This window comes from Zeus faber (genome assembly GCF_960531495.2).
Source record: "Zeus faber genome assembly, chromosome: 1".
Classification (NCBI taxonomy): Eukaryota; Metazoa; Chordata; class Actinopteri; order Zeiformes; family Zeidae; genus Zeus; species Zeus faber.
In genome coordinates, this window is record NC_137193.1 from 38,146,577 (window position 1) to 38,172,690 (window position 26,114).

A 26,114-nucleotide genomic window follows, 5' to 3' on the forward strand; every position below is an offset into this window, starting at 1 on the left:
CAAGATACATTTTAGCAAATTTTAAGAGCTTTGACATCTGTTCTAGGTAAGATCTCCCACTGCGAGGGGCCGCTGATTTATGAATGAAGTTGTGACGAAGATATGTGATTTATTAGAGATATCAATTTTTTGTCTATTATTTCTCCATGGTGTAGTCAAATGAAGTGTTTCTTGATGTGGGGTCCGGAGACACCCAAGGGTCCTTCAAGAGGTTTTGCAACAAAATGATCAATAGTTAAACCTTATAGTTTCACCTTTATTTCATTTACAAGATGTTAGCACCTTCAGATCATTTCTAATCCTGACTGTTTTGATCATAGTTTCAATGTTATCTCCCTGACTAGACTATAGACACTAAACCTGATCTAAGTATAAAAATCTGATCGGATTTGATCCCAGAGACTAAATCCGTTCAAACGGGGTCGTGGCCTGATGAGGATCAAACTGAGGGTCCTTGATGGTAAATATTTTGAGAATCGTAAGTCTGCACTGAACATCATTCTGATCTGGATGTGGAAAGCTGCTACCTATAAGAGGGATAATTATCTTTCCAAAGATTATTTGGGGCCTGAAGCGTAAACCGACCCCTTACTTGCCTAATAAACACTTTAAGTTGTTGGGTGTAGTTAGTACCTGGTAGATGCTGGCGGGCATCTTCTCCACAAACAGGCCCTTCTTCTCCCCCTTTCGAACCAGCCGAGTGAGGAGGGTGAGCCTGTCGTTGTTGGCCCTGGGGGGGCGAGGGGAGGACTGGGGGGAGATGTCGGGAGAGGACGGGGCGGAGCTAGAAAAGATTGTAAGAACACACGGTCAGGTGATGTAATTTGTGCGTGTGTGTTATGACCGTGTACTTTGGGTGTGAACTTTGTGTGCGTGTGTGTGCATGCACTCACAGCGTGAGGTCCTCGGCCTCCTGCCTCATGACGCTGACTCGGCTCTTCTTGGGCAGAACAGGAGAGTTCTGGTCGCTGATCCTCTGGTAGAACAGCATGTAGGCGTTCCAATAGCGCCGCCGCACGTCAGGGTACGGGTTGGCTGCGAGCACGTGCGTGACAACACACAAGCAATGACACAGACACGCACACCAATAAAAAGACAATTAATCAAGTGAAGGAGAGAGAAAATGGAAGGGAAAAAAAAAAAAATCACATTATCAGGGAGTCTTAAATTTCATCAAGATACGACAACGCTGAATAATGATAACATTGAATTACTGTCTGTGTGTGTGATTGTGTGCACGTGTCTTACACTGGTCGTAGACTTTCGGCCGGTATTCTCCTCCGAAACACTCGTACTCCAGAGTCTCATCGTTCATGTCAAACTCTTCAACCACGTTGTCGTTGAACTTATACCAGCGTCCGCGCGCACTTCCCCTAAACCAGACAGTATGTCCATCTTTATTTCAATTTCATGGCCTTTTAACTTAACCTATCCTGTGCATAGAATCATATTTTGTATATTCTGTATAGTTTTTTTATTTTCTTTCCATTTTTTTCGGACTATTAAGCTTTTTTTTAAATGGCAATTGCTTGTAGAGCAATGCACCTTCCTTACCACAACGTACTCCTTGTATATATAAAGCAAATGAAATAAACAGATTCTGATTATTTGTACAATTTTCAGTTCATTCCAGTACAGTAATGTCTGTGTGTGTTCTCACCGTCGGTCCTTGATGAAGGAGTAGTAGTGCCCTGCATGCGCCTGCCCGCTGTGCACCACAACGCCGACTAGTTCGTAGTTCTCTGAGATGGTGACCTTCTTTCGGGGTGACCCCCCTGCCGCTCCATCGCCGCGGCCCTCCCCCGCCTCGCCGCTGCAGTCCTGCCGCGCCATGCCCGACACAGTGTAGGGCTCCATGTTCAGCACCCAGGGGAACTGCAACACAAGGAGAACACATCTCAACGTGTGACTTTCTGCTTTCCCTTTTCTTTTGTGTATTTTGACTGGAACTCAGAAAATGCCAGCATCCTACTTGGAAACGTGCTAGGCAGTTTAGCAGTTCCGGCTACTTAAGTCGGAATACCAAGTTGGAATTTCGAGGGAAATCGCTCTGGCGATTAATGATAAAAACATCCATATGTCTCACCCTGATCTGCTCATCGTACTTGATGGAGCGTCCGCTCTCCCAGTCGAAGCCAAAACGCATAAGGTGGATGCAGAGCACGGTGGGAAGGGACTTGATGCACGTGCGCTTCACAGTGGTCCTCTACACACACACACACACACACACACACACACACACACACACACACACACACACACACACACACACACACACACACACACACACACACACACACACACACACACCTCATTTAATAACAAATGTAGATGATGACCAAGCTCTAGCAGACCACTGTACTATTGAATTACTATATTGCTGCTACTATTACTATATTACAACTACCACCTCAACAAGAATGCAACAGTGCGCCTGGTTTTTAACCTGCCAAAGTGTGCACGTTATGCCCCTCTTCATCTCTCTCCACTGGCTCTTTGCAGCTGCCCGCATCAAGTTCAAATGCTTGCTGCTGGCCAAAAGAGCAGTCACTGGAGCTGCACCCACCCACATTGCATCACGTATCAGGCTACATGATCCTACCCGCTCGCTGAGGTCTGCAAATGAGTGGCTACTCTTGTTTTTGTTGACATAATGTGTGACATGCGCTAATATTTGAGTCAAGTTTTAAGTTGTTGTGTTGACATTGGAACTAACAAATGAGTACTAATCAGATTGCACTAACAAAAAGAAATAAAAAAAATATTAAAAATGGTTGAATTTAGACATGGGTGTCATGCACTGAAGTTCGAGGTAGCTTTAATGGTCGACATATGCTTTCATTGTTTCTAGACTCATTCACTTTGGACAAGTGTCTTGTAAATGAATAAATGTAAATGTCAACTACCACTACTACTACTACTACTACTACTCCTCCACCACTACTCTGTACCTTCTCCTTGCATTTTTCGCAGTAGTAAGCATTGCTGCCTTCCAGAACCTCCCCTCTCACAAACTGGTCCAGTGAAATCTCCAGACTCTGGCAGGAGGTGACACCAAGGTTCAGAGCCATGAAGGTCTCCTCACGCTCGTACCTGGGTGGCGGAGTGTCAAAGGTCAAGTATTAAAAAAATATATATAAAATTAAAAAAAAAAAAAAAAAAAAAAGAAATATTGCATCTTTAATGTGATATAGTTGACACACAATATTTTAGCATATCAACAGAACATTTTGTATATGGGAAACAAAAGTTAAGTATAAACTGTTTTTGTGAAAATTACAACTGAAAACAGGTACATTTCAATACAGAAACTGATTGTAAATTCTGATTTGCGCTTACCGGTGAGGACAGTCTTTGCAAATCTTCTGGTCAGAAAAGATTCCCTGGAAGGTGTTTTTGAAGATCTGTTCCCGCCCAATTTTCTGGTTGTGAGAGAAGCGATACACCAGTTATAACACATTGAACCTTTTAAGCCACAGTCAGCCATCGATAGCAAGAACAAGGTGAATGTTTTATTTGGTTGATAACTTGTGTTGTACCTTCAGGTGCTCGTCCAGCTGGTCCACCAGGCTGGTGAAGAACTCGTAAGCATCTTGTTGTTCTCGTACGTACAACTCCTTGTTCCACATCTTGAAGATCTACAACGGACACAAACAGAGCAACAATCCAAAGATGAGGATTAAGGGTTCATAAGGGTACATGTGTGTAATTCAAGTACTTTTATCAGGAACAATCAAACTTATTCTAGTACCTTGAGACTTTAGTGCAACATGTGAACTGATTGCTCATGAGAGAAAAGCTACTTGACATCAACAAAAAGTTTAGCAGTTCGTCGTTTTCTCTTGTCTGACTTGTGGTAAGCATTCGGGAAAAAAAGGTGTTTCAAGCATATTTCTCATCTTGGAAAGGTATCACTATAAATGTAGCTTTTTATTTTTGTATGTATTTTTGTGACTTAGAAGATCTTCCCTTGGACCAGACAGCGTTCTTTTAACAAGACTGATATATTATTTCTACCTTCCAGAAGTTCTCTGGGACATAGTACTGCAGCTTGCTCTCCATCAGATGACCAAACAGACTCTGGACCTGGCAGAAGACGCTCTCCTCCGGCTGCTCCGTGTCGTCCTCGATGGACAGGAAGGCCTGGTCAACATAAACATTAATGTTAATTAACACAACAATAACATTCATACTCAATAATATATATATATATATATATATATATATATATATATATATATATAAATAAAAATTGATGTAGGGCTTTTTAAGATCTTTTATAATGTTGGTTATAGCTCGAATTAAAACCAATACTATTTAAACTTTTTAAATTTAACTATTGAATACAATGTGATTGCTGTATGAAAGTAGAAGTTCATTAATCAGGGACCATAATTTTCCTTCCTCTGCAAAAGTTGGCATCAAACATAACTTTTACATAAGATAACTTACAGAAGAACAAATACTCAATTTCCTTTCATATTTCACAACATAGCCGATAAGTTGATCATTAAAACTGATTATGGTTAATATTTTGTTGTGTTTTTAGTGCTGTATGAGTGAATCTTGTGCACCTCAGGCAGGCCAGGCTGCATGTACAGCTGCTGGAAGACTGCGTTCATGTAACATGTGGCTCCTCCGTTCTTCAAGCCGACGAAGCCGGAGACCGACCTGCTGTCCACTGGAGGCAGGTACTAGGGGTCAGAGATCACAGAGGGAGCGGGGCAAGAGTTAGTCTAAACAGTTATGTTCCACTCATTATTGGACATACCAATCATATATTTATGACTAAGAAATGAACTGGTCATTCCACTATTAGCGTTTGTTTATTTTCGCTTGCAAAATCTCAAAAAGTTATTATTCAATTATGTTGTGATTTCGTTTTCAGGATTTTGTGCGTCATTTTGTTGCGTTACTCACGTCAAACTCCTTCCCCAGCGAAGGGTCGGACTGGTGGTGCATGGAGAGCAGCTCCCCGGTGATGAGCTGCAGGTTGGACAGCGAGCTGTCGGCTAGCATCACCAGGACCTCATAGGCCGCCAGACGGCTGCTGGCCGTGCTGCACCTAGATGACAACAGACATCAAATGTAATAGTTATTATAAGGCTCTATTTGATTCCTACTGACGGTTGGAGACAGTGCCTTTCGGCATGGGATCTTCTCCATCTCGTGTCAACACAGGTCGAGTGTGTAAACCAACAAAGCCACCAGTTGTCCTCGGATGCAAGGGCCACCCCCCTATATAAGCCCAGAGATTGTAGAGGCCGCCCATTCGCATCTTATTGCGATACGCTTGAAAGAAGCAGGTTCGGAAAACATAAAAAACAAATTCACTTTTATGGACGAGTTTATCTGTGAGTAGCCTCGTAAACATATCCAGTATTACACCTGGGACTGTCAAGCAAGGGTTTTATTTACCTGGCTGACAGTATCCACAACACGGCTACAGCTAGGGGTAAGTAGAGCAACAGTGTTAATGACGTTCTTGCTGAGAGAGAGAGAGAGAGAGAGAGAGAGAGAGAGAGAGAGAGAGAGAGAGAGAGAGAGAGAGAGAGAGAGAGAGAGAGAGAGAGAGAGAGAGAGAGAGAGAGAGAGAGAGAGAGAGAGAGAGAGAGAGAGAGAGAGCACTGTTTTCGATGTCTACAGTCTGACATCAAGTAGTGAATTGTTTCAGTCAGGAGTAATTCAGAGACGTTGGGCAGACCAAAAATCTCTCTCACCATACCAACTATGGCAGGCATGTCACTGCTATGCAGGATCAGGGCTTAACACTAACTTTTAAATGTGGTTCCAGGCTGGAAACCAGGCATTAGCTTTTGGTTGCCGAAATTGAAAATATGGTTGATTTTCAGTCACCTTATATTTTGAGTAATTAAGATATTATGTAGTTACACATCAGTTTAATAATAAAAATGTGATAAAAGAATGTTTAAAAGCTTTATTACAGTAACCAAACAAAAATCTTTGTAGTCTGTGTTTTATCTGATACTTGTGTGACAGTTAGTGTGTTTTAATTTTATTTTACGTCTCCTAATGGAAAGAAAGAATGGAATGGCATATGGAACGAAACCGTGCGTAATGGGGACATTTTGTCTGCCCCCCCCAACATTATTTGAATGTTAATTCTCAGATTTGAACAATTACAAGGCTTGTAGTTAAATCCATGAGTCAATATTCTACTGTGAAGGTTTTTCTTTTTACAATTCAATAGTTAAAGATATGTTATTCGCATAAATTCATCTAATTTCATCCTAAAACGTAGGCCTTGCATACAGGAAAGAGAAGTTTATATGTTAACTGTATCCAAGGTTGTGTTGGTCATACTATTGTGTGAAGATAAGGAACTAAGGAAAAATTGTATAGTAAATCGCAATTCCTCAAATCTTTCAGCGCTACTCCTGAGTGTTTCACAAGGGAACGTGTTCACATCGATAGACCTAAAAGATGCGTACTTTATGTTCCGAATGCCATGCATCACAGGAAGTTACTGTGGTTTGCCTTTAAAATGCAAAGCCTATCAGTTCAGAGTGCTTCCGTTCGGACTGTTGCTGGCCCCATGGATTTTCACCAGGTATATGGCAGCCCCACTTTCATCAATACAGGCCAGGGCAGTGACAATCCTGCCACATCTAGACGACTGGTTGACCATCTCCCCAACCCGAGAGCATGCAGTAAAGGGACATGGCACTCACACTCTCTCACATAGGGAAGCTTGGTGTCACTGCGAACTACAGCAAATGTTCTCTCATCCCAAGCCAGCAGGTACAGTAAACTTCCTGGGGATGACACTAGATTCACAACAAATGAAGGCTTTCCTGTCCCCAGGACGGATCGAGGCCATACGCTGCCCTACTTCCTCGTTTTCAGAAGGACCAGGCGTTGAAGTACAGCCCTTTTCTCCGGCGGCTCAGTTCATGATGACTACGGCTTCTGACGTGATCCCGTTGGACCTTCTCTCTCTACATCCCATTAGGTGTGGTTGAATGGTCTGCAGCTAGAGCCCAGGTGGCACAGAAACATGAGTTTCAGAGTAAGCCACGACTGCTTAGAAGGCCTTAAGACCCTGGAGGATCATTGAGGAGGAGGACTTATTTAGTCCAGGGTGTTCCTTTGGGAAGAATTCCATCCCGTTGGGGTCTGGGGCTTCTCTTCGGGGGTGGGGAGCAGTTTGGCAACACAGGTCTGCCAAGGGACTGTGGAACAGGCAGCAGGGAACACAACACATAAACGTGCTGGAACTCAGAGCAAGTTACCTGGCTCTAAAACATTTCTTGCCAGACTTTAAGGGCAGACATTTTCTTGTACAAACAGACAGCACGTCCACGGTCTATCAGATCAACCACATGGGCAGCAAGGGCACCGTTCAGCAGGAGCTTCGCGGGTGGCGCAGCAGCTTCACACCTGGACTTTACCCCGTCTTCTGAGCCTCAGAGCCATGCATTTGCTTAGCAGATGCGGTTATGTGGCAGACTTTCTGTCCCACTAGAAGCCTCCCCCAGGGGAGTGGAGACTCCACCCACAGGTGGTCAAGGACATCTGGACAGATTCAACAGAGCAAAGGCGGACATATTCACCTTCGAGAGGACGAAACACTGTCCAGCCACAGGTGGTTGAAGACAGCTGACATCTGGTACAGATTCGGCAGAGCAGAGGAGGACGTCGCTCTGTCCTCTTTGGTATCCTCTGACAGAGACATCCAGCCCACTTGGTCAGGATGCCCTGAGCCATGTACGACCAGACAGGCTTCTAATGCCTTTCCTCCGATTCCCCCAATTCTGGCAACCCTGGACAGGATTCAGCAGAGCAACCACAGACTCCAGCTGATGGCTCCAAACTGGCCAAGAAGATTGTGGTTTGCTGTGCTGCTCAGACTCCTCAACTAGGAGCCATACATCTTCCAATGAGGAAGAATCTTGTCACAGCTGCAAGGTCAAATATAACATCCGACTCCAGGTGGCTTGCAGCTTTGGGTCTGGCCTCTCAGATTAGCAGTGGTTTGGAAGCCCTGTGCCTGGCCCCACTTAAGCCCATCAGAAAGGACGAGTTTAAATGGCTGTCTATTCAGACAGCATTCCACCTGGCCATTGCATCAGCGAGATGAGTAGGGGAGCTTCATGCTCTATAAGTTAGCCAATATGCATGCGTTGGAACCCTTATGACTCAGGGGTCACGCTTCATGTGAATCAAGAGCATAGAGTTATGTGCCTACCCCTCATTCCTCCCGAAACGGTTGTCTCCCCTTCATGAGAATCAGAGGAGGGTGTGGGAACTGAGAGGCAGGAGCAACTGTGCTCAGTGTGTGCACTCAAGGCCTATATGGGGGCAAGGGCAAGCCTCTGCAGATCTGATAATGGTTTTGTTTGTCATTGCAAACACAGTTGCAACAGAGCCCTGTCAAAACAGAGACTGTCCCAATGGATTGTCGAGACTATTATGCATGCCACCTCATGGGCTGCCTTAAGAGGGGTAGAGTTGGGAGACATTTGTGCTGTAGCTACCTGGTCTTCACCATATACCTTTGGCCGCTTCTACAGGGTCAATGTGGTGGTTCCTCATGCTTTTACTGCAGCGGTCCTGCCAATATCTTTGGAGTGAGATGGTGAGTTCCTCGTGACCATGTTGGTACAATCTGGCCTGGCATTGGCAGGCTAATTCACGAATGCGTATTAGTCTGGAAGCTCTTCATTCATTTTCGATTTCCAAGGGGTGTTACCAACGGGCCCAGTCCAAAAATTTGACCTACAACCAATCGGAGCAACAAAACTTGTGACGTAACACTGAGCGAGTGAGTTGGTAAATTAAAACTTTACCAAATCCTGTCGGAAGTACGGCAAACACATATTTCTAATCAACAAAAGATTTTTAGAGAAAATATACCGTCCAGTTTGTTTAATACTGTCGTGATAGCGGATTCATCAGACACATCAGCGGCAGCCATCTTGGTTGTTTATGAAAATTCCTTGACGCCGCTCCTCTGTATCGTCATTGTATCAAACACATATAAGATAAACGGCTGTGATTGGATCGACCCCGGCAAGGTTGGGTGGAAATCTGTTTGAATAGACAAATTGACTATCGGCAAAAATTGGGTCATGTTGCGATTCCTGGTGGTTGGCTTTCGGGTGGATGTTGGACTGAAGTGGTCTAGAGCTTAAGCATACTTGGGGTGAAAGTCGTGGCTCGGGGTCGGCGATGGGGTTGGGTTGGAGCTGTTGATGATGATGCGTGAAGCTCGGAACAGGAAATCGTCCAATAGCTGCTGGATCAGAGACGGACCTGCAGACGAGAATTTAACAAAAAAAAGAGCAAATTTGAGTGCGAACGTGCATAGAAGCTTCATCATGAAGTTACCAGAACTTCAAGCCTGACAATCACAGGACTAATGTTATCTCATTATATATTCAGGTCTGTGGTGAAGTAAAATCCTATCGGTAAATTTTTAGATATTGCACAGTCCTACGTGTATTAGCGGTGAACAATATTATCAAAAACAAACAAAAATATTGCTGATTTAAACCGATTCTTATCATAAAAGTCAAATAAAATCCCTCTTTAATATGTCAGACCTCCCAACAACAGAAATGTTAGATCAAATCTTAATTCAGAAACATTGGTTTAGCTTTTCACTAAATGACAATGTCTGGTCATGATGCCACGAAAAGATTATATTTTAGATAATATATTTTAGTCTACATCCATATTTGTATTTATATATCTATATATTTTTCAGTTGCCTTTTTCAGATGTTTTTTAACAGTGAAAATATAATTTTGTTTTCTATTTGATTTAGCAATGAAAATATGTTTCCTATGTCAATAAATTGTATTGAAATTGAATTGCTAGAAGTTAATGTGGACTCATCGCCCAAGACGTGTGCAGGTGCGTGCACGTGCGTGCGCCACTAACCTAGCTGCTCCTTCTCCTTCCCGCAGAGCGACAGCAGCGTCTTAATCAGCCTCAGGTGTCCGGCCTGCAGGATGTTGTCGGCCTCGCTCGTCTCCATCTCGGAGCTCCAGCTTGGCTCAAAGTTATCTAGCCACGAGATCTCATCCTCCAACATGGCCGCTGCGCTCACCTGCACCACCTCCATCTCTGAAGCTAGCGAGAGGGGCAAGGGATGGAGGGAGATGCAATGATAAACAACGATGCAAAAAAATAAATAAATAACCTCAGCCAAAAAGAGGGAGGAAGAGACTTTAAATACCGTTTTTAGCTTTCCTTCACAATCACTGTCTTTTGAGCTACTGAGCGCCCCATCATGTTCAGTCAAATCTTCAAACTCAAACTTTGGTTTACACTGTAACACTTGCAGTGGAAAACAGGAAGTGGAATTGGCGTTGACTTACTGGTGAGATCATCCAGCAGCTGACACCGCAGGTCAAAGTACTCTGTGCACTGAGAAAGCAATCTGAGGAGAGAAGAGAGTGGCGACGTGAGGTTTGGAGCGGCGGAGGACATTTCTCCATCTACTAGGGATGGAGGAATACTGGGTACAATATCCGTCTGATATCAGGTCAAAATACAGAATCTTTGATCTTCTGTTGTGTTTACACTTAGAAACATGTTAACCATTATGTTCTTCTGACCCCAAACTAACAGTCTAAATCTGCACTGTTCAGTACAAGAATTGGATACTCGGTATCAGCCAATAGTTTAAATTAACGAATCATATGCAGCTCTAATCCTGATATGTGTGTGTGTGTATGTATGTATGTATGTATGTATGTATGTGTGTGTGTCTGTCTGTGTGTGTGTGTGTGTGTGTGTGTGTGTGGGTGTGTGTGTGTGGGGCTGGGATCATGCACCTTTGGTTGACGCCCCTCATCACCGACGTGGGGCTCCAGAGTGGCAGCTGAGCGGTGAGGACCACCGACAGCAGGAATAGGTTCGGCTTCTGGAGCTCGGGGAAGGCCGAGGTGTCCGACTGGCTGAGGGTGTAGAGCTGGTCGCACGCCACGCGGCGGATCTGAAAATAGAAATACAGGTAATAAATATTTTTTTATGTCTGGTTATCATAATCTGGTCGTGTAGTTAAATACGGTCTTTAAATTAAAGTTTTCTGAACTTCATAGATTATTCTAGCTGTTCTAATGAATGGTCATTGTGGCTGACGAGGGGGCGTGATTAAGCCACGGTCTGCAGCACTGGCTCAGTCCTGCGTCAGCGCAGCTGTACCGGGTCGGCCCAATCAGTCCCACTGGCACTGATTGGCCCGACCCGGCTGGGAGAGTTTTCTTATATGCTGTCTGCCTTGCAGTGAAGGATCGTGTGGTGCGGGAGCCAAGACCCTGCGGACCAGATCATAAGATGGACCCCGATTCTCGACAATAAGAATTCTGCTTATATTCATGTTTTGGCCTGCCAGCCGTTTTTTAATAAAAACCCTGCCGTGTCGTCACCTCACTGTCCAGAAGTCTCAGTCTCCCTCCTTGAACCTGTAGCTGTGGATAGTCTCCCAGTGATAATATCCAAATATTAATGATAGTTTCCTCAAATATTTCTTGTGTGTAAATATTTTTGGATAGTCCTCCCCAAAATATCATTGAATTATCAATATCAAGGTATTCGTCAAAGAATAATGTGATATTAGATTTTTATCAATATTGCCATACCTGCATAAATATTATTGCTAATGTGCACTGAACAAACAGTTTTCTCTCTCAAGATTCAAGAGGTTTATTTGTCACATACATATACATACATTCATACATATATATATGCAGTGAAATGTCTTTGCAGGCAGTGAAACCTAGCAGAAAACAACTGGCTTCTTACCTCTCCGCTGGGAGAACCCAGTAGAATGTCGATGATGAAGTCGTTAACGGAGGGCAGGTTGTAGAAAGACGCTGAGGAGAAGAAAGAGTGGAAACACACAGTCAGCACTCTGGACAGGAACAGAAGTAACGTTATGGTTTACTTGAATATATTTGCAATAGTAATTAATATTGTTCAGAATCTGTTATTGTTCTCATACCTATGGATTCCGAATGTGATGCAATGTACTGGACTATTATTTTACATTATTTTATCCTCCACAATTGACTCATATGTTGAAATTCAATATGATAACGGCAGTTTGTTTAATATAGAGGCTGTAATGCTGCTCAAACTGCCGGTAGGAATTATAGATAGTAAAAAAGTAAATCAAATAGTAGTTTTTGATTTACAAACTTATTACTGTTACATGAGTAATTACATCAATACTTCCTACTTTTAATCAGGTACAAAGCACTTATGTACATGCATTAGGTTTTGTGCCGTTATAGGTACACTGCACATTTTATACTGGTGTGTGTATGTGCGCGCGTGTGTCTCTCACAGAGTTGCTGCGAGCGGAGCTGTAGACATGTGACTAGCAGCGACAGCGCCTCACGGGCGATGATAGCATCTTTTATGGAGACACTCTGCTGCCTGATGCAGATTCCAGCATGCAACGCTGTGGGTGTGGCCTCTCCCTCGCTGCTGGAGCTGCAGTTACTTCCTGGAATTGTATACACGCACACAGACAAATTTAGCCATCCCTGCAACATTTTTCAAAATGCAGCTTGCCAATTTTCAAAATAGCTGCAAAATTGTCACATTGTCATACCATATTGACTTTAGCTTACTGTGTGTTGAATTTAAAGTTTATTTTATAGGCTTACGACTGGATCCCACGCAAAACACAGTATTTTGTTTTTTCTTTTTAACTTTCTTTCTTGGTTCTATAAAATGCAGTGAAGTATAATATAAAATGATTACTACCAAGTATGACTGAGTACTAAAATATTTCATGGCATAACTCTCAATGTTTTTGTTTTTTTTCTTTGACTTTAAATTTGCAATTTCCTGCATTTCTTTACTGAAAAAGAAATACAGAAAAAGCACAAGACAGCCAATCACAACATTTCTCTCTAGACTGCCTAACCCAATACAACAAGGCGTGGTCTGGCCTCCTACCCGTGCTGCTGACTCTGGTGCGGACCCCCTGAGGAAGCAGCGAGCTGTGGCTGTCTCTGATTGGCTGAGGGCTTCCCACCAGGTCCAGGCGGCCAGCCGCCGCCGCCCATGTCAGGCGCATGAAGCAGGCGACAGTGGAGGTGAAGTCCCCCACCTCCATAGTCTGGAAACATAAAAATTATTAATTGTTAATAAACCAACATACCCATCAAATTTTGTTCCGTATAAAATATATATATATACTGTATATATAGAAACACACATTTTATTTATATTTCTAAATTCACAGACCCCGTTCCTTCAAGAGGTTCCCAGCAAAAATGTCAGCATTCGTTTATTTCAAAGATGTTAGCACTATTAGAGAATGTCCAGTAACAATTGTTTGGATCCTAGTTTCACTGATATTTTTCCGATTAGAGTAAGGATACTTAATCAGATCTAACAATAAAGATCTGGTCAGACTGGATTCCAGAGAAAAAATAACATCAAATGTGGGAGTGGGTGTCAGCTGACCTGGATGGCGACTCGGGCGGCAGGGATGATCTCCTCCACCCGGATGGAGGAGCGTTCTGACAGTGACATCTGCCGGTACGAGGATTTCTCTGGCGTTCCGCACAGCGACAGCTGCCGGCCGCTGCGCCCGGCGTTCCGGAAGGGCCGCGACGACAGTGCCTCGCCGTCCCGGATAACGTCGTCGTCTAACATGGCGGGCATGCTCTGGCCCACCAGCAGGAACCTGTTTAAGACGGAAGCATTTCATTGGCTCAGCGACAAACATGGAAACTAAACTGCTGATATTCACAAGAATACATTTCTAAATATATAATTAGTAAATTGTTAAAGGGAAATTCCAACAAAAAGCAACATTGAACTTATTTTAAGGCCATCCGGAGTATTTTAGGTATTTTCATAATATAACACAATTATACCAAGTAGGAAGTATTTTATTTTTTTATATTTTTATTTCAAGCTCTTGTTTTAACAGAACTTGGCAAAAAGAGACGCATGATTATCTGATAACGGGTTGTGATAAACTGAGTGACAGAGAGTTGGTACCTGGCCAGCTGGAGGCAGATGGAGTAGACTCCTTGTCTGGTCTCATAGTCCACTTCAGAGGGGATGGAGTCTCTCTGCATCACGTTCACTACCAGACTGAAACAAGACACACGACAACACCCTCAACAAATAATCACCGAGCACTTAATTAATGTGGAAAAATGTCTAGGCATTTGGTATAATTCATATTGAATGTGACTGATGTGACTGGCTTTTAACACGGATGAATCAACTTTTACATTGTGTTGCATTGCTTTTAGTGTTTTTTTTCATGCTTTGATTTATGCTGTGCTCTGTGTTTTTTTCATGTCTGCCATATTTTACAGTTTATTTTACTCATACTTCATTGTCTGTTATTCTTCTATTCTAGTTGTTTATTATTGTACAGCACATTGGTCAACCCTTTAAATGAACTATATAAATAAGCATGATTTTACTATAACTTTGACAGAATTTGATGATTCCTGTGAGACTTATTGAGTGATTCATCAAGAAATGAATGTCCCCAAAAAAAAAAAAAAAAAAAAAAAAAAGGGGGTTTTAAAGGGGCTTAGTTCCGTGCTACCTGAGGCCTCCAGCCTTCAGGAAGTTCTCGCAGAAGGACTTCACGCTGGTTTTGGCCATCTCATCGTCAGACGTGGGCATTAGCTTGGAGCTCAACACCTGGAACAGCAGAAAGAGAAGGATGAAAAAGAGGGAGCGCCTGAGGAGAAAGTGTGTGTGTGTGTGGGTGTGTGTGTGTGTGTGTGTGTGTGTTTACCTCCAGGTTGTATAGCACCCTGAAGGTGGACATTCCAGGAGCTGAGGACCTGAAAAGGGCCTCCAAGATGGATGCCGCACTGGGCTGATGCTGCTGCTTAGAGGAGAGAGACGGAGAGCGAGAGCCTGCAGCCTGACCGAGGGTGAAGAGAGTCTTCTGCAGTGAAACAGAGCGAGACAGGTGAGGAAGAGACTGAGAGGTCATTGGGTAAAAATAAAAAAATAAAATTTGACCACTTTTACTGATATTAAATGGGAAAAGTCGCTGCAATAAGGGATTTTTGGTTGCAACAATCACAAAGAACTCACTAAACCCTGTTGATGGTCAGATACCTGGTGGCTCCAGACGCTGGACTCTTTGGGGACAAAGTTGTCCAGAGCGTCCTGCACCTCTGGATCTGTCGGGATCAGTAGCAGCAACTTCCGCACACGCAGGGTGATCCTGCAGGGAGCGACACACACATCTGAACAATACGTTCTATTATAATAATAAAAATAACAATAATAATAATATATAATAATATATTAACATGTTTTGTAAACTCTGTGGAGTGATATAAATGAGCAAAAATCAAAGAAATATGGGACCTTTAATAATTTTCAGTCGATGATATGATAGTTGTACACAAAATGTAATACGGCTGTAGAGGTACAACCATTAACGTATTTGACTTTTCTTTAGTCTGTATTGATGAATTTGATCATCTGGTCATTCTAGTTTCATCTCAGCTTTTTTACTTCGTGTTCTTTGTCATCTCACCTGGGTTCATCTAGATTTGCCAGCTGATAGAGCATCTCAAACACGTTACACACCAAAGCCATCACCACGCCAGGAAGCGACTTCTCCTATAAAAATAATAGATGTAAAAGTAATCCATCACAATGTTGACAAATAATATTTACACCTTTGGTTGGGCAGGTAGAGGGGTGTGTGTGTGTGTGTGTGTGTGTGTGTGTATATATGTATATGTGCTTTGGCTAACCTGTTCCAGGGCATAGGCGGAATTGAAGACAGCCGAGCTCGAGCTGCTGGAAGCCGAGGCCGAGGACTCGGAGCTGCCGGACGGCGTGCCGGTACCAGAGCTTTTCACCGTGAGACTCTGCTCGTCGCTGAACCCGAGCTGCGAGAGAAGCTTCTGGTCCCGGTTCATGGTCAGCTGTGGGTGGGGCAGCATTAAGGGGGTTAAGATAGAAAAATACTATGAACCCAGTGTGGAAAGGCCTTCACTGTAAGAAAATAAAAAAAGAGCACAGCTACAAGATCTGCATTTCAGGATAACCTAAAAGTAACATTTAGCAAGGCGATATGTTTTGGGCCTCAGTGGGTCACGACAGTGCTGCATACTGTATATAAATTGATTCTAATCAGAAGTGTAATCACATCGTTTACACAAATAAACTCACCACGCTGTCGTTAGCGAAAATCTGGACATTGTCCACGGGGCAGCTGAGTTGCTCGGAGATCTTCCACCTGATGCTGCCGATGGTCTCGTTGCTGTGAGCCTGCAGGACATGAGCATGGTGAGAAGACGCTCCCACAGAAAGAACGTTGTTCACACCCTGTTGTTCACATACAGGGAACAGGGTGTAATACATGTGTGCTACTCAAACTGTGGGGCCTGAATGAACTGCAGAGGGGACAAGACAATTAAAGATTTAAGCATTTGAATGTGTATAAATTCAAATATTTAAGTATATTTATCTCACCTTTAAGCACTAATATGATATGATTATAATTTAATATCATAACATGTTTATTTGAAGTTTCAATATCCAATTATTCTATAATTTATTAAGCATGATCTCATTTGTATTTCGATTTATATTTCTATGGTATTCTATATTATATATTATTCTTCTTAACTTTTATAAAATAATATTTTATGAATGGTATAAAACACTGAAATGCCCTTTTGTGTGAAATGTGGTATACAAATAAACCTAAGTGAAAGCTGAATTTGCCGGTGAAGTTATTTCATTTTGTTGTTTCATTGAATTCAACCTGGTTCATATGGGCATTATTATTTATTTTTTTTGTTGTTGTTTTTTTTAGGGTTAGGGGGCGTCCTGGAAAGCTTAGGGAGCGGGGCTCAGGACCCAGTAGAACCGAAGACAGCAAAACATTGTTCACCACCACAAATTTTGTCCAGTTTGACACATTTGTGCGTGGGACTGTCTAAAGACGCAGGCGGAATGCTCCATACCTCTAGGGTGAAGGTGTCTTTGGTTGACTCGTAGGTGACGTGCAGAGTGACCGGGTGGCCGTTAAATGACGCGCCGTGAGGTAGAATGGTGCGAGGAACAGAGTAGAGATCCTGCAGGAAAACAATACCACATTCATCAAGTTCACTGCAAAACAAACATAAACAACAAAAACAACAAACAGTGACACTCACTTCTATGGTGATGACGTAGCGCTCGGCCAGCAGCAGCAGCCTCTCGATGATCACCAGCTTCGTGGATCTGGAACGACACACAGTGGCACACCGTGAGGCGCCGCAATGCAGCACTACAACTTTCTTTAAAACACAACTTAAGAGTTAAAGGATGAAGCCGGTGTCGTTGTAGAGTTTCCCTACTGAAGGCAGCTGATTTAAAAAAACAAATCCTATAATACTTAGCATTTTCTTCTCCCATTTTTAGTGCTCAACCGGGAAGCCAAACATTGAAAGTCAAAGATAAGTTGACAATCCTTAAGATTATTTTGTTTTAAAGCATCCCATATTTGATTTATTTAGCTAGCGTTCTGCATGAATTTGCATTGTGCATGTGCAAATAACCTATTATATAATCCGTGCTCATTTTCTATGTATGTGTGAGTCTTCTAGTGAATGACACTTGATAAAAATGAAGACAGCAATTTTTATGTGTTATAACATAATGCGTGGAACTTTCACATATTCATTATAAAATGTTCTAACCCCCACAATGTAATAGCCACTTTATTATGGGTTATTACAAAATGCGGGTGACCATACACAACACAGGTCAAATATATGCCATTTTGTCAAGCAATTACAAAAGGCAGCATTCTTACATGAAGCTTATGAAAGGTTTATAATCTCTGTTCATACCCAGAACCTCCTGCTGTGTACCTGGATGGTGACTGGACAGACGTAGCCACCGTCGGCATGGCGGTGGCCGTCAGCATCTTGGTTGCCCTGGTAACCGCGTGGGTCAAGGTAGGACCGCCTAGAGCCGAGCTGGCCGCCTGAGAGGAGAGGAAGATATTTCAACTTTAAGCACCAGAATAAACAAAAGAAAAATAAACATTGATATTATATATATTTTTTAAATTTTAAAGCGGACAAGGTTGAACTCTTCAGACGCAGTGACTCACCTCCAGCCGTTTGTAACAATCAGCGATGAACTTCTTGTGCAAGGACACAGAATCCTGCAGGGACACACACACACTTTTGCGTCTACATTTCTCGTCTACAGTCCTTATAGTTTTCCATTTTTCTGCTGATTACAAAAAAAAACCCCAAAAAAAAGGCCAACAAGCACACTGTTCAGAGTGACAGACAGACAGACAGACAGACAGACAGACAGACAGACAGACAGACAGACAGACAGACAGACAGACAGACAGACAGACAGACAGACAGACAGACAGACAGACAGACAGACAGACAGACAGACAGACAGACAGACAGACAGACAGACAGACAGACAGACACACACACACACACACACACACACACACACCTTCTTCATTTTGGGGTTGAGGTTGGTGTAGCTGTATGTGATGATGAGCTGAATTGCTTCATTGGCGATTTCTTCATCTGGAGTCTCCATGGCGATGCGCCAGATAAAGTCCATGCCGGCCAGGTCGAGCCGCTCCACGCACTGGAAGCAGAGAAACACGTAAAAAACACAAATTACAACTGAAATGTGAAACTGAAATTATGAGTATCAGCAAAAACAAACTAGGGCAGCCACGATCATGAAATGTAATTATTGCGATGAAACACCACGCTCAAACTGCTCACAACAACACTTTACGACTGTACAGGAAAGAATACAACGCCACATGACTGACTTGCACAAAACCACTGCTTTGTTTTATTGGGTTAAAACACAAAATAATCCAGAAAAATCAACTTCAAAGTACAGATATGAGCACAAAAAAAAAGAAAAAAAAGATGAAGAAGCTAAAATTCATATTTCTCTTCACAATTGTGTGCATTAGCAATTCCATGATATTTCAGGTTAGATTTATCAGAGGATTGGATTCCTACTTTCCCTCGTCCCAATATCGATACAGATACTGAGTATCAGATCGGTGCCATCTCTACAAACTAATCTACCAACTACTAACACTTTCTATCTATTTCCAAAGAAGAGTTAACGAACGAAAAACGGGAGAAGGAACTGACCAGCTGAGTGCCCTGGCGTTTCAGCCGGTGGTCGCACAAGTTGACGTTCTCAAAGAAAGTCTTGAAAAGATTAAAGCCTGGAGGAGAAAAAGTAAGAAGACCAATTTATTACAAAACGTTAAACAGGAATCCACCATTTGTACTATATGTATATTGTGTATGTGACAAATAATCTCTTGAACTTGAACTATAGGGCTGTACTCGAATAGAATTTTGTCAGTCTAATCGGATTTGGCTGTTCAATGTGAATATGAGACTATTTGGCCACGCGGGGGGGGCATGGAGGAATGGAAAGGGTACCGAGATCCGGTATGAAACGGGCCTCGGGGCTAAATTATTAATGACCGTAGTATCCATAAACTCTGAAGTTACTGGTACAGTTAACGGTATTGGAGAAATTTATTTAGGCGACATAACCCATTTCTAACTTGCAATAAGATTAAGATATTCGTCTAAGAAGCATTTTCGCTATTATCAGAGGAGACATCACCCCTCTCTCTCTCTCTCTCCCCATCACCGGAATGGAGATATGTGCAATGGTATGCGGGGCCCTGCTTGGCGCGCGCACACACGCAAAATTCCCAGGCGCGCGCGCACACGCACACACACACACACACACACACACACACACACACACACACACACACACACACACACCTCCATGTGAAATGTGCAGAAAATAAAGCAGTGTTAATTTTGTTCTAAATTTGTTTTAGTTTTCTCTTAAAGTTAAAAAATAAAAATAAAAAAAATAAAAAGAACCAATAACAGTACTGTTAAAGTACTGGATGGATAAACAGTATCTGTAAGAGTAGCAGTACCTTTAAAATCGTAATAATACCCATTCCTACTCATGCCCTGTCACCACACTGTTTTGCGTTGTTTTATTTGGAGGAACAGCCATCGGGGCACATGGAGAGCCGCGTTCGCCTCTGGACAATTCACACATAAAAATACTACTCCTATAGTGATGCGTTGTTAGATGTTGGTTAATTTTTATTTTATTTTTTACATCTCCTTATGGAATGAAACAAGCGCTTATGGAACGAAACTATGCGCAATGGGGGGCGCTTTCTCCGTGACACTCTCCCCGATCACCCTCTCCCTGCGTTATGCACAGAAAATTATATTTACGAATCGTGGCCCGTTTCACTGGCCCGTCCCTACACTGTTTTTAATTGTTTTATTTGGAATATGGCGCGCAGAGATTGGGGCGGACTGAGAGCCATGTCCGTGTCCAGACGCCAATGATTCACACATATAAAAATATATTTATGATTCCCCTTATTTAAAATTCCTCATTGAAATGTTACCCCGATGCATTTTGTAAGCTTCTATCTGTTTTATCCTGTTATTGTTATGCACACTGACTGACCAAATTATAAAAAAATAAATGTATTTAATAAAACAAATAAGTGACTTGACTTGAAGAATCAGTCGACTTGACGGGTTTCCGACTGATGATTCGACTTGTTGACTCTCAGGGGACAGCCCTTATATTTTATGCAAAACATGCACAGTGGATGTGGCCACATATATGTTATATGTTCTACCAATCAGCCCTTTGGTTGCCAATTAAAGTGCTATCTTGTCTTATCTCATCTTACCGTTCATGGTGATTTCGTACGGCTCCAGTTTGAGGATTTTCTCCTTGAAGAGCTGCTGCTGCACATCGCTCTCGAGGTCGTGTTGGCCTTTGGTGAACCACTCGAAACACATCTGAGGACAAATAAATAGACACCACACTATTAACAAAAGGTACGTCGCCTGTTCAGAGCAAAACTGACATCAGCGAGATTTGCACTGGGGCAAAAGTGCTCCAGAGACATTCAATCTGTCAGGTTATGTATTCAGTGTGAAGGGAATAGAAACTCCCAGAGATTGCTAAACACTACTGTAACAATATATCTAAATTCATGGAGTCACATACATACACACACACACATAATGAAGAACACAACCTCATATAGCCCCAGTCACATCTTTATTTCAGCCCAGTGTTAATTCACACACACACACACACACACACACACACACACACACACACACACACACACACACACACACACTCCTGCCAAATATATTTGCTACAATACTGTATAATTGTATGATCATATAATCAAACACAGATGTGGACACTTTTTAATGCACGTACTCTGCATACTGTGTACACTCGTCACAATAGACAACTCCCGTTGAAACCAGTTAAAACCAGTTATAGTCACCCCATTGTCCGTTACATTGTGACAAACTCCTTCCTATGTCATAATGCAAACCATGACCATATAAACTTGTCTGTGTCCTGAATAAACAAATCCTCCCAGGGAGCTGCTGTTGAGGATATCTCTGATCCGACTATTGTACAAGCTAAAACCAACTGTCTGTCTGCTTCTTCATTTAAAAACCACCGACTGACAAACTGCAGATTAAAGCGAGCCTTTAATTTCTGTAACATTAGCTGGTGTCACAAACAGGATCAAGCCGCATCCAGGTGGACCATCGACGACGTAGCCACCATAAACCAAAACCCTTTTTTGGAGGACCGTGGTGCCGCCTCGATCTACATTCCTGATGATGGGGTAAGACAGATGTGTTGAAAATGTTTTAAATTGCAATCCATGGTGCACCATGGTGGATTTCTCTTGTAAGTAAAGGATTTTAAGTGTAAACTCTCATGTTCTAACCAAGGTTTAGGAAAAACCTGGAAATTTGACGACGGTCATGTTTTAGCTAGAATTACTATTAAGATCGGTGAAAGATATGTGAAAAACAACCTCGCGCTCTCTAAGGCTGTAGACCTACATGAAATTGATTGAGGGGGAAGACAGCAAAATTAACAAGAATCTGTACAAGGGAAATCCCCAGTGACAACCAGAATGGGTGCCAATAATAGTAAAGCACAACAGAAGGATCAGCAAGTTAGAGAATCAAAGGAATGTTAGACGTATATGAAAGGGAGGATTAAAGAACGGCGATAAGTTGGGTAGAATGGGAACGCTTTAGTCTAAATCAGCTACAGCAGCTGAAAGTTAGATTACAAGACAGAGAAAAGAAAAAGAGGAAATACAAGGCCGATTGGTGGGGCTTTGGAGAATGGATAGAGGAAGCAAATAATAGAGAAAAGAAGGCGCAGAGAGAGGAACTTAAAAGGGGACATGAAAGCAGGGAGAGAGACAGGGCCAGGGAAAAGGACCGGGAATGCTGAAACCATCAGCACCACCACCGTATGACGCTAATCAATTTATCTCTTTGTATCTATGTTAACGGCCAGAACTACCCTGGATCTGGACCTGGCCTCCCATCCTCCCGTACGGCGTCAGCCGCCAAATCCACCCAACCTCGTCCTTAACGATGAGCCTAACATCATCAAATCAGACATACGGCAATTAAAGAACCTCCACCAGACACCATATGAGACTCATCTACGGTCCGCATTCAACAACGGGCTGGTGTCCCCACTTGGTGACATGCTGAAACGCTTCTTTGTCACCTGGAAGACGGCGACCTACGACAAAAGTGATGATAAAACACACACGTCCCTGTAGAATGCCGCTGTTGAGTTCACAACCCTTGATTTACAGATTAGAAGTCAAAAATTAACCTTTCACGTTGACTCGGCTTTCTCGCCGACTTAAACCTCCTTTGGCCGCTAAAACATGTACCGCCATCGACTGTAGCAATCTTAGAAAATAATGACACTATACATCTTTGGTGCAAAGGCTCAGAGACAGAAAATTGCAGCTCATCTCAGTTCTCTTGTCTCTGGAGAGCAAGAATGGAGCCGGAAATCTGGGGGTAATCATAGACGGCAATCTAAATTTTAAGAGCCATATAAATCACATCACAAAATCAGCTTTCTACCACATTAACATTTCAAAATTAAGAGGCTTCCTGTCAAAAACAGACTCTGAAAAATTAATCCATGCATTCATAATGAGTAGATTGGACTACTGTAATGGCCTATCCACTGGCCTCCAGAAATAAGCTGGGCAGCGGCTACAGTTAATCCAAAATGCTGCTGCACGCGTTTTCACTGGGACAAAAAAGTTTGAACATGTCACACCTGTTCTTAGATCTCTACGTTGGCTCCCTGTTAAAACTAGGATTGATTTTAAGATTCTGCTACTTGTAAAAAAAAGCTCTACATGGCCTTGCACCTCAGTATATAAACTAAATGCTTATTACATACGAACCAGCAACAACTCTCAGGTCCACAGGGAGTGGTATTTTAACCATCCCTCATACCAACTCTAAAGCAGGGGAGGCTGCCTTCTGTATCCATGCCCCAAGTAAATGGAACACCCTGCCAAATTGTTTCACATACCAAATTTGCATCTTAATTTTGTTATAGTTACTAGTATTTCATAAGTTTGTGTCTTTAATTAATTTCTTAATCTTGCATGTTTACTTGGGTCTTAACGACAGGGGGTTGTGGTAAGTACATACGAGCTACTCCAGTAACATGATCCAAGCTCTATTTAATGGTGGACACTAATAGCACATGGAGGGCAATTTAGTGGCTGTGGTTTCGAGAATGGCGGTGATCTGTTGTACTGCGTGTTAAGGGTTGTATAATTGTATAGTGTTTTGTGTGTAACCAATCGTTGTATGGTCGAAACTGGACCATCGTCTGACCCACAACTCGGCCAGTCAACAAGGCCCATAGGAACTAAGGTGAGCAGTGCATGTGCACTGTGTTGCAGCATTGTAGCTGAAGTTGATGTTTGAACGTTTAAGTGCTTTTGGGATAAAGACGACGGAAATATTATTGAATTGTGAGGGAACTACAACGACACGAAAAAGTGGATGAGAAAAGGACTTAAAAGCCACGGACGGAGATAGGAGGAAGTGAGGCACTAGAGGATTGGAACGTTCTTAGAGAAGTTTCCGGAAGAGATTTCAACGGCATGCACTTTGCGTGCGTGCGTGCGTGTGTTTAACCCCGCCCAAGATCCACAGCTTAGGCACCACACAGCAAGATTATAGTTCCACCCACTCCAAGCTACACACATTTAGCATAGACAATAAAGCTAATCATTAACTGATACCCTTATATAACCATGACTGAACCCAACTGACCCCAACGTAACCAACTGAACAACCAGAACTGTCGCGCCCGCTCACAAACATCGCTGCCAACCTGACAACACCAACGCCATCAGTGCTGCATCTACCAAGGAAGCCAGCGCCACTGCCAAAAGTACTCGCACCCAATGATTACATCGAGCAGAAACCGTGAGCCAGAAAAGCACGGGGCACCCATTTAAATGAATCACAACATTAATAGCACTCCGGATACTGTGGCATCATGCTCAACCGCTAAAAGATAATGGGGTCCTCAAACCTACGACCCCACAACCAATGGGAGTACACGTGGCGACATCGCCATACGTCTGGGACCGCATGATACACTGCACCCATGTCAACTGAAAAATAACAATCTGTAAATCCCGGACAACTGCTCCGTATATCAGATAACGCCCAACGACATGACCATAGTGGAGGGTGGCTATTCTATACCAGAGGTTCTGCTACAGCAGGCCAAGCAGCTCACCTCGAACTGCTTACCACCGCTCCTGCCTCTCCGTCATCTCAGCAGGCGCTCGGTCGGGTTTTTTTCTGACGCCCCTTGTGTCTATGTTGACGCAATAGGAGTCTTAAGGGGGGTGGGAGGGGGGCCCGGCAGACTCAAGGCCCAGAACCACATTTAATGGATTTTCCTAATCTCTCCCTGGTGCACAATGAACAAAATGGCGATTGGATTGATTCGCAAATAATACCATCCCGGACGGAAAGTTCATCATTGCCCCGTCTAAGCTTAAGACGCTGCCCAAAGAACTAAAGGACAATGCTGGCCATGGTCAGCGGGATATGGATTGGTTTTATGGTCTGGCAGGACAATGGGGCAGCATCACAAAATCATTCTTTGCATCATCCTAGTTGTCCTAATACTCATCGGGTGTTGTGTGGGGCCGCTGCTCAAGGTTTTAATGATGAAGACTGGTGGTGGTGTAGCAAATGGCATTTTTGGCGCAACCTGAATCTTCCTCTTTGCTTCCCTCCTTAGATACGCCCTAACCCCTGGCCGAGCTGGAAATGGAGACCTGGCTGTGGGCTGCAGTCCATGGTCCCTCTGCGAGACAGGTCCACCATAATAAGCATGGAGCTCCTCAGAGTTAGATGTGGAGGTGGTGAAAAAAACACCCTGCTGGGTGGCCGTTAGACCCCATGCCCCTTCAGTCCGATTTCCCTCTAGCCTAGCCACCCCCCACCTTATTATATGGTCATCTTTTTCCTTCGCCCCTCCATCAAAAGGACTTCCTGGGTTTTACCTGACGTCAAGGGCTAGGTTTTTCTGATAACCATATACAACGTGTTATTTTTGGGCAATATCGTTTATTTGTGTAACGATCATTTATATGATCATGCAAATTTGTTCCCCCTTTATTCTTAGTATACATTTACATCTATTATTGTTGGTTTGTTTTGAGGTTGGTTGTTGGTTTGTTTTCTGTTGTTATGTGCTTTAAGTATATATTTTGTTCCCTGTGTGTGTTATATTTTCAGCATTCTATTTTGATGTTTTACATTGCATGTTTTAACATTTACATTTTACATTGTGTTTTCATTATTTTCCTTATGTTAATATGATTGAAATGGTGGAATGTAAGAATATCTAAATACTGTAAATGTAATCACAAACATATAAACACAACCTCATAAGGCCTCGTAAGTTACATATCTTTATTTCAGCACACAGTATTAATTCTCGCACACACGTAGGTGCTCAGCCTTGGACTCCTGCCAAATATATTTGCTACAATACTGCATTGTATGATCAAAAACTCAAACACAGTCGTGGACACTTTTTAATGCACGTACTCTGCATACTGTGTACGCTCGTCACAATAGACAACTCCCGTTGAAACCAGTTAAAACCAGTTCTAGTCACCCCATTGTCCGTTACATCGTGACAACTCC

General features: G+C 42.9%; 1 protein-coding gene across 1 annotated transcript in view; it reads right to left on the reverse strand.

Annotated features, from left to right (window-relative positions):
* usp24 (ubiquitin specific peptidase 24) overlaps positions 1-26,114 on the reverse strand; it is a gene marked incomplete at its 5' end in the record, with an annotated part of 54,208 nt that overhangs the window by 9,134 nt on the left and 18,960 nt on the right. The window contains 33 exons of the mRNA XM_080010327.1: positions 634-784; positions 894-1,035; positions 1,249-1,373; positions 1,661-1,875; positions 2,087-2,206; positions 2,952-3,093; positions 3,340-3,422; positions 3,540-3,638; positions 4,018-4,143; positions 4,575-4,694; positions 4,921-5,065; positions 9,162-9,276; positions 9,907-10,098; positions 10,347-10,408; positions 10,806-10,966; positions 11,776-11,846; positions 12,320-12,481; positions 12,940-13,102; positions 13,453-13,675; positions 13,996-14,091; positions 14,561-14,658; positions 14,756-14,911; positions 15,103-15,196; positions 15,515-15,600; positions 15,738-15,911; positions 16,159-16,257; positions 16,959-17,069; positions 17,151-17,217; positions 17,850-17,965; positions 18,095-18,148; positions 18,463-18,603; positions 19,134-19,210; positions 20,741-20,852. Of these exons, the coding sequence (XP_079866453.1) occupies positions 634-784; positions 894-1,035; positions 1,249-1,373; positions 1,661-1,875; positions 2,087-2,206; positions 2,952-3,093; positions 3,340-3,422; positions 3,540-3,638; positions 4,018-4,143; positions 4,575-4,694; positions 4,921-5,065; positions 9,162-9,276; positions 9,907-10,098; positions 10,347-10,408; positions 10,806-10,966; positions 11,776-11,846; positions 12,320-12,481; positions 12,940-13,102; positions 13,453-13,675; positions 13,996-14,091; positions 14,561-14,658; positions 14,756-14,911; positions 15,103-15,196; positions 15,515-15,600; positions 15,738-15,911; positions 16,159-16,257; positions 16,959-17,069; positions 17,151-17,217; positions 17,850-17,965; positions 18,095-18,148; positions 18,463-18,603; positions 19,134-19,210; positions 20,741-20,852 (4,098 nt within the window). The remainder of the gene's footprint in view (positions 1-633; positions 785-893; positions 1,036-1,248; positions 1,374-1,660; positions 1,876-2,086; positions 2,207-2,951; positions 3,094-3,339; positions 3,423-3,539; positions 3,639-4,017; positions 4,144-4,574; positions 4,695-4,920; positions 5,066-9,161; positions 9,277-9,906; positions 10,099-10,346; positions 10,409-10,805; positions 10,967-11,775; positions 11,847-12,319; positions 12,482-12,939; positions 13,103-13,452; positions 13,676-13,995; positions 14,092-14,560; positions 14,659-14,755; positions 14,912-15,102; positions 15,197-15,514; positions 15,601-15,737; positions 15,912-16,158; positions 16,258-16,958; positions 17,070-17,150; positions 17,218-17,849; positions 17,966-18,094; positions 18,149-18,462; positions 18,604-19,133; positions 19,211-20,740; positions 20,853-26,114) is intronic.